We start from the raw sequence: 10,503 nt of genomic DNA, 5'->3' as shown, positions 1-10,503 counted from the left end.
ACCCCAGCCCCGGAGCGGGGGGCTCGTCGGCAGGTCCCTGACGGGAGAAGGCGATTCCTGGCAATTCCCGGCAATTCCCGGCACCCTCTAATCTCCGTTTAAAATCCAGATCGTGGGTTTCTATGGCAACGGGGCCGACACGGAGAAGATGCTGCGGGGGGCCGGGGGTGGGCTGGGGCCGGGGGAGGTGGGGAGGGGGCTTCCTCCGCCCGCCCAGCCGCTCACCCGCCTCATTAGCATCTCATCAGCATTTCATTAGGCATTCCACCTCATTAGGGAATCCTCGCTGGGAAATTCTTTTTTCGGAGCAACTCAGTTAGTGGGTCAGCGGGGAAGGGGGGCGAGGGAGCACCTGCAGGGCACCGTGTCACCGCTGTCACCGCTGTCACCGCTGCCACTGGACATGGCCACGCCACGGCCACCGAATCCTCCAACGGGGCCACAAAATCCCCCTGAAGGCACTGAGCGGGGGTCATGGGGCGGGAGCAGCCCGGGATGCTCCAGGTGACCTTGGGCAAGGACACTGTGCCCGCAAAGGAAGGGCAGGGCCCCGGCAGTGTCGCCACACCGATGTCCCCGAGCGCTTCCTGGGGCTGGGGTATAATTAGCTCCCGGCTCTCATTAGGGCTGGCCCGGAGATGGTGATTTAAAAGACACATGTCCGGCCACGGGAGCCGCTGGGCTCGGGGCCCTGGCCAGCATCCTCCATCCCCATGGGGCCACCACTGCCCCAGGGATGAGGACATCGCAGGCGGGGGGGGGTCTCGGTGCTGGTGGGGGTCCGGGTGGGCGTGATGGGGTTCGGGGTACAGCCGTGGGTCCCGACTCTTTCCCGTCCGTCCCCCCCTCCAGATCCGGAGGCGCCGACCAACTCCTGCCAACCTGGTCCTGAGCAGCGACCAGTCGTCCCCAGGTGGGTCCTTGCGCGTGTCACCCTGTCACCCCGGGCTGCAGCCCACCCGGGGGTGCTCAGGGACCCCCATATATGATGCTCAGGGACCCCCATATATGATGCTGAGGTCCACAGCACACTGGTTGCAGCGGGACGCATCCTGCACCCTGCCACAACAGCACCCTGTGCCCTGTGTCCCCCACCCTGGGACTGTCCCTATGTGTCACCCAGCCCGGCTCAGCCCCTGCCCTCCCTGCTCCAGGGCTGCGTTTCCAGGATCCGGCCCCAGGTCTCGCTCAGCCCATCCATCTCTGGGAGCAGCAGCTGCCCGTGACACTGTGCCAGGGACACTGGGGACAACGGCACGGGGCCACCCCTGCTGGCACAGGGAGCAGGGGACACCAGCTGTGACATTTAAGAGCTTCTCGGTCACTGGCCCAACCAGGCATGTGGCCTTTGGGGACGGGGTCTGACCCGCCTGGCAGCTGTGTCACGGCCTCCCTGCCCCCCCCCCCCCCCGCGGGGGGGGGGTTTTTTTTTCCCCCGCTTTGGGGACACCCCGGTGGCTGGGGGACTCTGTCTCCAAGTGCCACCTCCAAACCCTGTGCCCACTCGGGGCAGCAGGCTCCGGCTGCGAATAAACCACCGCCACAGGGTTGAGCATCATCCCGGGTGGGGGGGTGTCAGGATGCTGCCAGGGGGGCTGCCAGCCTGGTGGGGACAGCAGGGGACGGGATGCTGGTTCCCGTGCTGGTTCATGTGGGGGGCATGGCGGTGCTGGGGCGGGGGGAGCGGGACTGTCCCAATGGCACCCACAGCCACGCCGAGCACCCATGGGTGATGGACAGACTCAGTGGGGCCGGGTTCACATTGGGGGTGCAGGATGGGGCCCAGCACCCCACTCTCGCCGCTGACCTCTGGTCCTTCTGCCCCCCACACCCCCCTGGCTGTCCCCCCCAGAGATTGACGAGGACCGACTGCCCAACCCCCTGCTGAAGGTAGGTGCTGCTGCCATGGTGGGGGGCTGCGGGGAAGCCCCCAGCCCCTCGGGGTACCCCCAGGGTGCCCCCCACTCATGCAACTCCCCTTCCCTCGCAGTCGGGTCTGGCCATGTCACCCAGGCAGAGGAAGAAGGTTTCCCGCACCACCCCGACCATGAAAGGTATTTTGGGAGGGGGTGGGCAACAGGGGGTGACGGTCCCCGTTCCCCCCCCTCCCGGTGACGAGCAGGTGGGATGCCACCACCTTTGCGCTGGCCTTGGACCTGCTCAGCCGTGCCCAGGTCAGGAGTGTGGCTGTGCCCGTGGGCACACGGGGTCCAGCCGTGGCAAATGCCACCAGAGGGGACAGGAGGCCACCAAACTTGCCGGGCTACATCTCCCCGGTGTCACCGGGAGCGTGGGGACGGTCACCGCGTCGTCGTCCCCCCCCCACCACCACCACCCCAGCACCGCTCCCTGCCTGGCAGAGCTGCAGATGATGGTGGAGCATCACCTGTGCAAGCAGGCGCAGGGCGAGGAGGAAGAGGAGGCAGCCGCCGCCGGCCAGGAGCGTGGCCCTGGCCGCTGCCACCACAGTGACACCGAGCACAGCCACAGTCCCGGTGGCACCTGCCCGCTGGCCACGCACGAGGGTGGCCCCGGTCCCGGCGAGCGTGAGTACCTCTCCTTCCCAACCCCGGGAGCCTCCGCGCATCCAGAATTGGGGGGGGGGTGGGGGTGCTGGGATGGTTTGTGGGGTGCAGCGGAGGTGGGGGAGGGGGCTGAGCTCACCCCCTGCCCCACGGCACCTGCAGGGACCCACGGAGACGAGCGGCAAAGCCTGGCCGAGGAGGGCACCCATATAGCACCGAAGGAGGCCAGTGGCAAGGGTGCTGCCAGCAGCCAGTAGGTATGTACTGGGGCACTGGGGGTTAACTGGGACGCTGTACTGGGGTACTGGGACACTCTGCTGGGGCACTGGGGGGCTACTGGGACACTGGGGGTGTACAGGGACACTCTGCTGGAGCACTGGGGAGGTACTGGGACACTGTACGGGGGTACTAGGACACTGTACTGGGGCACTGCGGGGGTACTGGGGGTGTACAGGGATACTCTGCTGGGACACTGCGGGGGATACTGGGCACTGGGGAAGGTACTGGGACACTATGGAGGTATCCTGGGCAGCATGCCAGGGAAGGGGACAGTGACACGGGGCGAGGGTGGCACCGGGGACGTGGCTCTGGTATTGCTGGGGAAGGGGCAGGGATGGGGGGGTCTTCGATCGCGGGGTCCCCGTCCCCCAGCGCGGCTCCCCTCTGTCCCCAGGTGCTAGCGGGCGGCAGGAACGAGGCCACGGCCGGGCCAAAGGAGCCAAACGCTGCATTATTTTTTTTATCTGATCGTTTTCTAAGATTTCGACGGCTGCTTTGGGGCTTCCGGAGGATTTTTTTTTTTTTTACTGCCGCGGGCAGGTCCCCCCTGGGGGGGGCTCTGGGGACGCTGGCAAGCCGGGCTGCCCACCCTGTCCCCTCGCCCTTCCCAGGTCCCCAGGGCAGGTGACGCTGGGGACACCGAGCAGCACCCCTGCAGCACGGCTTGTGCCACCCCCCCCCTCACTGCCAGCCCCGGGGTGTCCCCAGGGCCCCCCCCCAGCCACCCCGCTGTCACCACCACCACCACCCCCCCCAGGCTGGGGGACATGCGGCCCCGCTGCTCCCAGGGACACGGGGCGCTGCACCCTTCCCATGCCCACGCGTGTGTGCATGCACACGCTGGTAGGTGTGCACGCTTGCACACGTGTGGCCGGGGGGTGCACATGCATGCACCCGCGGGGGAAACCCGGGCGTTTGCACGCACACACGTGTGCACATACGGACACGGGGGGGGGGCAAGCCCGCGCACTTTGCACATGTGATTTGCATGCACGCCCATGTGCGTACACACAGAGCACGCGTGCACACACCTGGGCGGGCGCGGGGACCCCCCCGCTTCAGCCGGTATTAAAGGGATCCCTTCTCCCTGCCGCCTCCGCCTTGCCTTTGCGCCGGGGGGGGGGGGGCCCGGGCCCCCCCCCTTTGGGTGCTGGGGGGCAGCACCCGCCTCCGGGCTTCAGCTCCCGCCCCCTCAGGGGTCCAAGCCAGCTGTGCCACCCCCTCTGTCCCCCTCCAGCTGTCCCCAGGCCCCAGCCACTGTCCCCCCCAGGAGGGCATCCTGGCCCCCCCATCACACCCCCAGCACTGGGATCAAGCCAGGTCCCCCGGGGTGAGGGTGCAGGAGCCGGGCTGGTGGTGGTGTACGGTTTATTAATTGCTCGTTAGCGGCGACGCTTGGTTTCACATGCGTGTGTGGGTGGGCGCGAGGTGTAGCTCTGCCAGCGGTGACCGAGTGGGGACACGACGCGTTACCGCAGGGTAGAAAAGTACAAACACAGACGGGCCGTGCCACGGCGGCTGGGCGATGGACACAGCAGGGCAGGGCGGCCGGAGCTGGGATGCCGGAGCAGGAGGATGCCGGAGCTGGAAGATGCTCGAGGCATGCTGGAGCCAAGATGCCGGAGGATGCTCGAGGCACACCAGAACCAAGATGCCGGAGGATGCTCGAGGCACGCTGGAGCCAGGGATGCCGGAGGACGCTCGAGGCACGCCAGAGCTGGGATGCCGGAGGATGCACAAGGCACACCAGAACCGAGATGCTGGAGGATGCTCGAGGCACACCGGGAGCTGGGATGCCAGAGGATGCTCAAGGCACAGCGGAGCTGGGATGCCGGAGGCACAGCAAAGCCAGAGCAAGCAGGGGAGGGATACTGGGGAGCATGCTGGAACTGAAGGATGCTGGAGACACGCTGGAGCCAGCGCTGCTGGAAGCACACCGGAGCCAGAAGGCGCTAGAGGCACCCTGGAGCTGGGGGATGCCGGAGCCAGGGGCTGGCCCAATTCTGCCCTCCTGCTGTGCCCCAGGCCCAGCACCCACCGCTACTCCAGCCCCACACATACTGCCCCATCACCGCCTCGCTGGCCCCCCCCCGGCCCCCAGCTCCCAGCCTTGCCCACGCTGCGTAGGGCAGGACCCCAAGGGGAACCTCTGAGGTGCCGTTGCGGCCAGCGGACCTGGGGACAGGACCTACAGGGACGTGTCCCCAGCCCGGCTGACATAGAGACACATATCCCGCGTAAGGGATGCTTGGGACAGGTGGGGGGGGCACAGGGGGACATTAAGGGCCACCCATCACGGTGTCACCGGACAGCCCCAGCAGGCACAGAGGGGACTGTGGTGCTCTCAGGGTGACAGCGTGTCTGACGTGGCTTCTCCGTCCCTCGGTCCCCTGCTATCCCCAGGGCCACCATCATCGTCCCCAGCCCCCCCACCTCCCCCAGCTCCCCAGTGGGGCAAAAAGAAGCTTTTTTAAAAAGCCGTAAGGACAAAACCCAGTCGGGGGAGGCGCCGGGCAGCCGCTGGCGTGGCAGTGAGAGGAGCGGCGTCACCGTCACCCGTGGCCCAAGGCCACACGGCTCGGTGGCCGATTTGGCACAGGCACCCGGAGCTGGCCGGGCTGGGGGGCTGCCGGCCCCGGGGATGCTCCTGGCGCGGAGGTTGGCACTGATCCTTCTGCGGCCCCGGGCGGCTCCTTCCCTGCAAATGGTGCTGAACTCGATGGCGTCGAAGACTTTGGGCGAGACGGCGTCACTCGGCCAGACGAGGACCTGCTGTCGGGAGGGACGGTCACGGCAATGCCACCAATCCCTACACACACACACACCTTCTACAGTTTGCCCCCCCCCCCCAGGCCTCCCCTGTGCCCACCTCGCTCCTCCCGGTGCTATTCCACGTCCCCATTCTGCCTGTGCCGGCTGGGGGCCGCGGGCGACTGTTCCTCGCAGGGCGACAGCTCCTCGATGGACGCCTGGTTGGTGATGCCTGCGGCGGGACGTGGGGCTGGGGGGGTCACTCCAACCACCCACGGGGGCTGCGACCCCCTGCCCAACTCATCTCCCCACCCGAGATGGTCACCCACCCTGTGCTTGGGCCACCTCCCCACCCAGGGATGCTCGGCACAGACCTGGTCCCACGTATCCCCGGGATGGTCCCCATCCCCTCCCCGACGGCTGTGGTGGCCGTCCCCTACCGCTGGCCGCCCGCTCCTTCCACTTCTGCTTGTTCTCCTGGATGTACTTGGTCCAGGTGGAGCGGAAGCCAGCCAGGTCGGCTTTGATATCCCCCAGCTCCAGGTGCTCGTCCAGGGACGGCTGCCGCCACTGCGAGCTGTAGGGATGGGGACAGCTGAGAGCAAGGCAGAGCCACCACTGCCACCACCCAGGTCCCAAAATAAGTGGCTGTCCCCCACCCCCAGGCTGAACCCCACCACCTCCCCGTGGGGAAGGGGAAACTGAGGCAGGCTGGCGCTGCTGACCTGGCCTGCTGGCCGGCCACCGGATTGCCCTTGGCTTTGGTGCCGTCCTCGGCGTTGGGCAGCACCATCTTCTCAGCCACATCGGTCAGCACGGAGAAGGTGGGCTCCACGATGAAGTCGATGAAGCCTGCGGTGGGGAAGAGACACGGAGTCAATGGGGACACCCCCTCCTGCCCATGGCGAGGCTGGTGGCTGGGGACAGGGTGGGGATGGAGACCCACCACCACCACTCACCAATCTGGGACTGGGCCACCAGCGTGGACGTGCGGTCGCAGAGGGGCGAGAAGGGCAGCCCCAGCTCAGCCTCCTTGTCCCCCTGGCAAGGCAAGGGAGACATGTCCCCAGGGGGTGGTCCCCACGTCCCACCACCCATCCTGGGGGATGCATGCGCCCTACCTGCCTGAAGAACTCCTCCATCAGGGCTTTGGTCCAGCGGCTGTGCACCGACCACTGCTTGGTGGGGTGGCTGATGTCGGCCGCGTGCAGCAGCAGCGACAGCACCTTGGACTTATCAATCCTGGGGAGGGGACCCCGCTGCTGAGGTTTGTCCCCAAAACCTCTGGGGGACACACACACCCCCCCCCCACAACCCGGGTGGGCACCCGCACTCACCTCTCCAGCTGCTGCAGGGACGTCTTCATGGACTTCACCTGCTGGAAGTGGCAGGACATGTCGGTGGCCAGGACCATCTCGATCACCAGCGCCCGCAGCTCCCTGCGCCCCGGGGAAGGGGGAAATTGCTGTCAGGGTCCCGCGTCCCAGCTGGGGACAGTCCCAGGGACAGGGACGGGGACCTTACACAAACTCGTCCTTGGTGAGATTGACAAAGATGTTCATCTCATCGTCCTGCATCATGCGGAAGACGGCGCTAATGTGGTGGTTCTCCAGCACCGAGCGGTCATTGTAGAGGATGGCGCAGTCCGACCTGGGGACGCAGGGGACGGTGGGACCCTGGCACGGTGGCGGGCGGGCTGACCCCCGCCCCAGGGAGAGGGATGTCCCCAGGGTGCCAGCACAGCTGTATCCCAGCTGTGTCAGTGGCCCTGGGTGTCCCCAGGGTGCCAGCACATCTGCATCCTGGCCGTATCGCTGGCACCAAGAGTCCCCAAGGTGCCAGCACATCTGTATTCCAGCTGTATCAATAGTCCCAGGTGTCCTCAGGGTGCCAGCACATCTGTATCCCAGCCATCTAGGTGACACTGGGTGTCCCCAGGGTGCTATTCAGTCCTTTCCATGCCCCACCGTGTCCCAAGTGTCCCCACAACAGGTCCCCAGCCCTGCCTGCTCATGCTGTGCCATGCCACCCACACCATGCCACCCGTGCCATGCCATGCCATGTCACCCGCGCCGTGCCACCCGCCCTCACTTGGTCTGGATGTGGAAGCTGTTGGTGGTGCCCGTGTGCTCGTAGTCGTGGATGGCGGCAGCGAAGATGATGGCCAGGACCTCGATCTCCGTCAGGTAGTGCTGGGGGGACGCTGGCGTCAGGGGGACGGGGACCGGCTGCTCCAGTGCCACCCCACAAGGGGCACGGGGCCGAACGGTTGTGGGGCCCTCCGTGTGCATGTGTGTTTGCACAACTGCGCGTGACTACACGCGTGCACGGCCACGCACACCTGTCCGGGACACGCGTGGGACACGCCACGAGCGTGTGCATGCTCCTGTGACAAGCGTGACAGCCGTGTGGGGATGACAGGGCACACGCGTGTGCCAGGTGTTACCCCATGTGTGCCCACCCGTCCCCCCCAAGCCAGGGGTCACCCTGTCCCCTCCATCAGCCCGGTGACATTTCCATGGTGACAGCACTGTCACTAGGTGGCACCGTCTCCGTGGCAACAAGCATCGCCTGGACCAGCACCCAGCACCAGCCACTAGCCCAGGGCCCAGCCACGGCCCGGGACCCCCGTGGGACCCCCGTGGGTCCCCCCACGCCCCCGTACCAGCATGCCAGTGCGGAGAAGGAAGCAGTGGACGGTCTGGGTGACGTCGGCGGCGTGGACCTGGTTGTGATAAGGGTTCCGGTACTTCCCGTAGCCGGCCTCCAGCGCATCCAGCAGCGTCGTCAGGAAGACGGTGGGGATCTGCGGTACGGGCACACACGCTCGCGGATGCACTCGCGCGTGAAAAGCCACCAACACATCCCAGGCACCCGGCCCCGGGGGGGTCACGGGCATGGGCGCACCTTGAAGCGGCTGTTGAGGTTGTGTCGGGTGAAGAGCTCGAAGACAATGGTCCTCAGGGAGTGATCGTCCGTCACCCGGTTCAGCGCAAAGACATCGAAGCACCACAGGTCGAGGCTCTGGGGGCAGATGGGGGCATTACCCCAGCAGCGGGGCAAGCCCAATGCCCAGTGACACCCAGCCATGCCCAGTGACACCCAGCCATGCCCAGTGATGCCAGGCAATGCCCCACGGCGCCGGGTGCCATCTCCCCTGGGCAACCCGGGCCATATCCTGCAAAGCCAGTGATGTGGATGGGGCAGCTGTGCCCGGGCGCTGCCAGGCCAGGGCAATGTGCCAGCGGGGCAGCATCCCCGTGGGGTATTGGGGTGCCCCCCCCACCAACACCCCCCGGTACCTTCAGGCAGTTCAGGACGGAGGTGGAGTAGCTGGGCCCCACGGCCGTGTACGTCCGGCGAAACATCCTGCAAGGGGGGGGTAAGTCAGGGCTGATGTGGGTGCTGGGGGACAGAGATGGGTGCTTGGAGACCCACCTGGGTGCTCAGGGACAGACCTTGGGTGCCAGGGGACAAACCCTGGGGGCAGGAGACAGACTTGGGTGCTCAGGGACTCAGCTGGGTGCTGGGGACAAACCTGGCTGCTGAGGGCAGTCCGGGTGCTTGGGGACCCACCTGGGTGCTGGGCACAGCCCCTGGCTGCCATGGGACAGAGCTGGGAACTGCACTCCCCCCCCCCCATCTCCATCCCAGCCATGCCCCCCCCCCATAACCTCCCCATCCACCCTGTGGGGTGTGCCACCCAGCACCCACCTCTCCACGAAGATGCCAGCCTGGACGGCATGAACGATGCTGCGAAATTTGGGTTTCTCCTCTGCCCGGCGCCCCTTGGCCCGCGCCTGCTGGGTGAAGGTGGCCGCCAACCAGTCCCGCACCTCCGAGGGCACCGCCGCGTCCGAGCCCATCTCCCGCAGCTCATCCTCTGTGTCCAGCATCTGCCTACGGGATGGCAACGGGGGGGGATGGCATCAGGGTGGGCATCATCCCGCACCCCGTGTCCCCCTGTCACCCCACGGCCCCTTGCCCACACCTCGTCTCGTCGATGTAGACGGCCTCCAGCAGCGAGGCGGCGTACTCCAAATTCCTCTTCAGCTCCTCCACGTTCACTTCACCCGTCTCCAGCTGCTTCACCATGTAACGCAGCCTGCGGGCAGCCGGGCAGCCCATTACCGGCCCCCCCCCGGGGATGGAGGTGGCAGCGGGGGGCAGCCGCAGGGGTCCCCAGCTGCCCTGCAAGCGGATGTGCCCACGCACATGCCCTGACACGCGTGGGCAGCACCTATAGGTATGTGTGCACGTGTGTGCTCGTGTCCCGTGTCAGTGCGGGGTGGTGGGCACCCTCCCAGGGGACCCCCCAAAGCGATGGTGGCAGCAAGGGGAGGGTCAAGGTGGGAGCGTGGCCATGGCATGGCTTGGGGGGGATGCAGGGGGCACCCAGAAGCCAGAGCACCCAGCACCCTGTGTCCAAAAAGTGTCCTGCACCCGGTACCCAGCATCCTGCACCCAGAGCTCATCCTGCACCGAAAACCCTTCAGCCTGCACCCACACAGCACCCAGAGCTCATCCTGCACGCAGCAGCCGGAGCTCAGTATCCAGCACCTCAAGCTTCTCCTGCACCCAGCACCCAGAGATCAGCACCCACGGCTCATCCTGCACTCAGCATCTGGAGCTCAGCACCCAGCGCTGGGGAGGGGGCACGCCCCCTGTGGGAAATGGGCAGGGGCAAGGGCAAGGGTGCAGGCAGGGGTGCAGGCAGGGGGTGGCAGGTTTCCCTCCCCACACTGGAGAAGCCCAAAAGGCCACAGGGCTCCCCCCAGCACCCCGAGCTCGCGGGTCACCCTGTCCCCAGCCTGGAGGGTGGCTGTCCCCACCACGTCACCCATCCTGGAGCCCTGGGTGACACCGGGCACAAAGTCCTCACCAGCCCACTGGGTCAGTGGGGCCACAGTGGCAGCTGGAATATCCATGGGGACAGGGACAAACCCAG

At 66.8% G+C, this 10,503-nt stretch overlaps 2 protein-coding genes across 2 annotated transcripts in view; one reads left to right on the top strand and one right to left on the bottom strand.

The window, feature by feature from the left end:
* The window catches only part of PPP1R1A (protein phosphatase 1, regulatory (inhibitor) subunit 1A), a 7,159-nt gene extending 4,377 nt beyond the window's left edge, over nucleotides 1–2,782 (top strand). The window contains exons 2-7 of the mRNA XM_010566557.1: nucleotides 110–187; nucleotides 853–913; nucleotides 1,853–1,890; nucleotides 1,991–2,054; nucleotides 2,361–2,546; nucleotides 2,688–2,782. Coding sequence (XP_010564859.1) covers nucleotides 110–187; nucleotides 853–913; nucleotides 1,853–1,890; nucleotides 1,991–2,054; nucleotides 2,361–2,546; nucleotides 2,688–2,782 — 522 coding nt within the window. The remainder of the gene's footprint in view (nucleotides 1–109; nucleotides 188–852; nucleotides 914–1,852; nucleotides 1,891–1,990; nucleotides 2,055–2,360; nucleotides 2,547–2,687) is intronic.
* A 2,907-nt stretch (nucleotides 2,783–5,689) lies between these two features.
* Nucleotides 5,690–10,503, bottom strand: part of PDE1B (phosphodiesterase 1B, calmodulin-dependent) — a 5,320-nt gene continuing 506 nt past the window's right edge. The window contains exons 2-14 of the mRNA XM_010566499.1: nucleotides 9,547–9,660; nucleotides 9,270–9,455; nucleotides 8,858–8,924; nucleotides 8,463–8,579; nucleotides 8,221–8,361; nucleotides 7,647–7,747; nucleotides 7,080–7,205; nucleotides 6,893–6,994; nucleotides 6,677–6,797; nucleotides 6,515–6,596; nucleotides 6,281–6,407; nucleotides 5,996–6,132; nucleotides 5,690–5,787 (exon numbers count right to left, since the gene is read on the bottom strand). Of these exons, the coding sequence (XP_010564801.1) occupies nucleotides 5,690–5,787; nucleotides 5,996–6,132; nucleotides 6,281–6,407; nucleotides 6,515–6,596; nucleotides 6,677–6,797; nucleotides 6,893–6,994; nucleotides 7,080–7,205; nucleotides 7,647–7,747; nucleotides 8,221–8,361; nucleotides 8,463–8,579; nucleotides 8,858–8,924; nucleotides 9,270–9,455; nucleotides 9,547–9,660 (1,519 nt within the window). The remainder of the gene's footprint in view (nucleotides 5,788–5,995; nucleotides 6,133–6,280; nucleotides 6,408–6,514; nucleotides 6,597–6,676; nucleotides 6,798–6,892; nucleotides 6,995–7,079; nucleotides 7,206–7,646; nucleotides 7,748–8,220; nucleotides 8,362–8,462; nucleotides 8,580–8,857; nucleotides 8,925–9,269; nucleotides 9,456–9,546; nucleotides 9,661–10,503) is intronic.

Source organism: Haliaeetus leucocephalus, unplaced genomic scaffold (genome assembly GCF_000737465.1).
Source record: "Haliaeetus leucocephalus isolate CR32 unplaced genomic scaffold, Haliaeetus_leucocephalus-4.0 Scaffold214, whole genome shotgun sequence".
In the NCBI taxonomy this organism is placed as follows: Eukaryota; Metazoa; Chordata; class Aves; order Accipitriformes; family Accipitridae; genus Haliaeetus; species Haliaeetus leucocephalus.
Note: the sequence above shows the minus strand (reverse complement) of the source record. Positions and strands in the feature narration are given on the sequence as shown.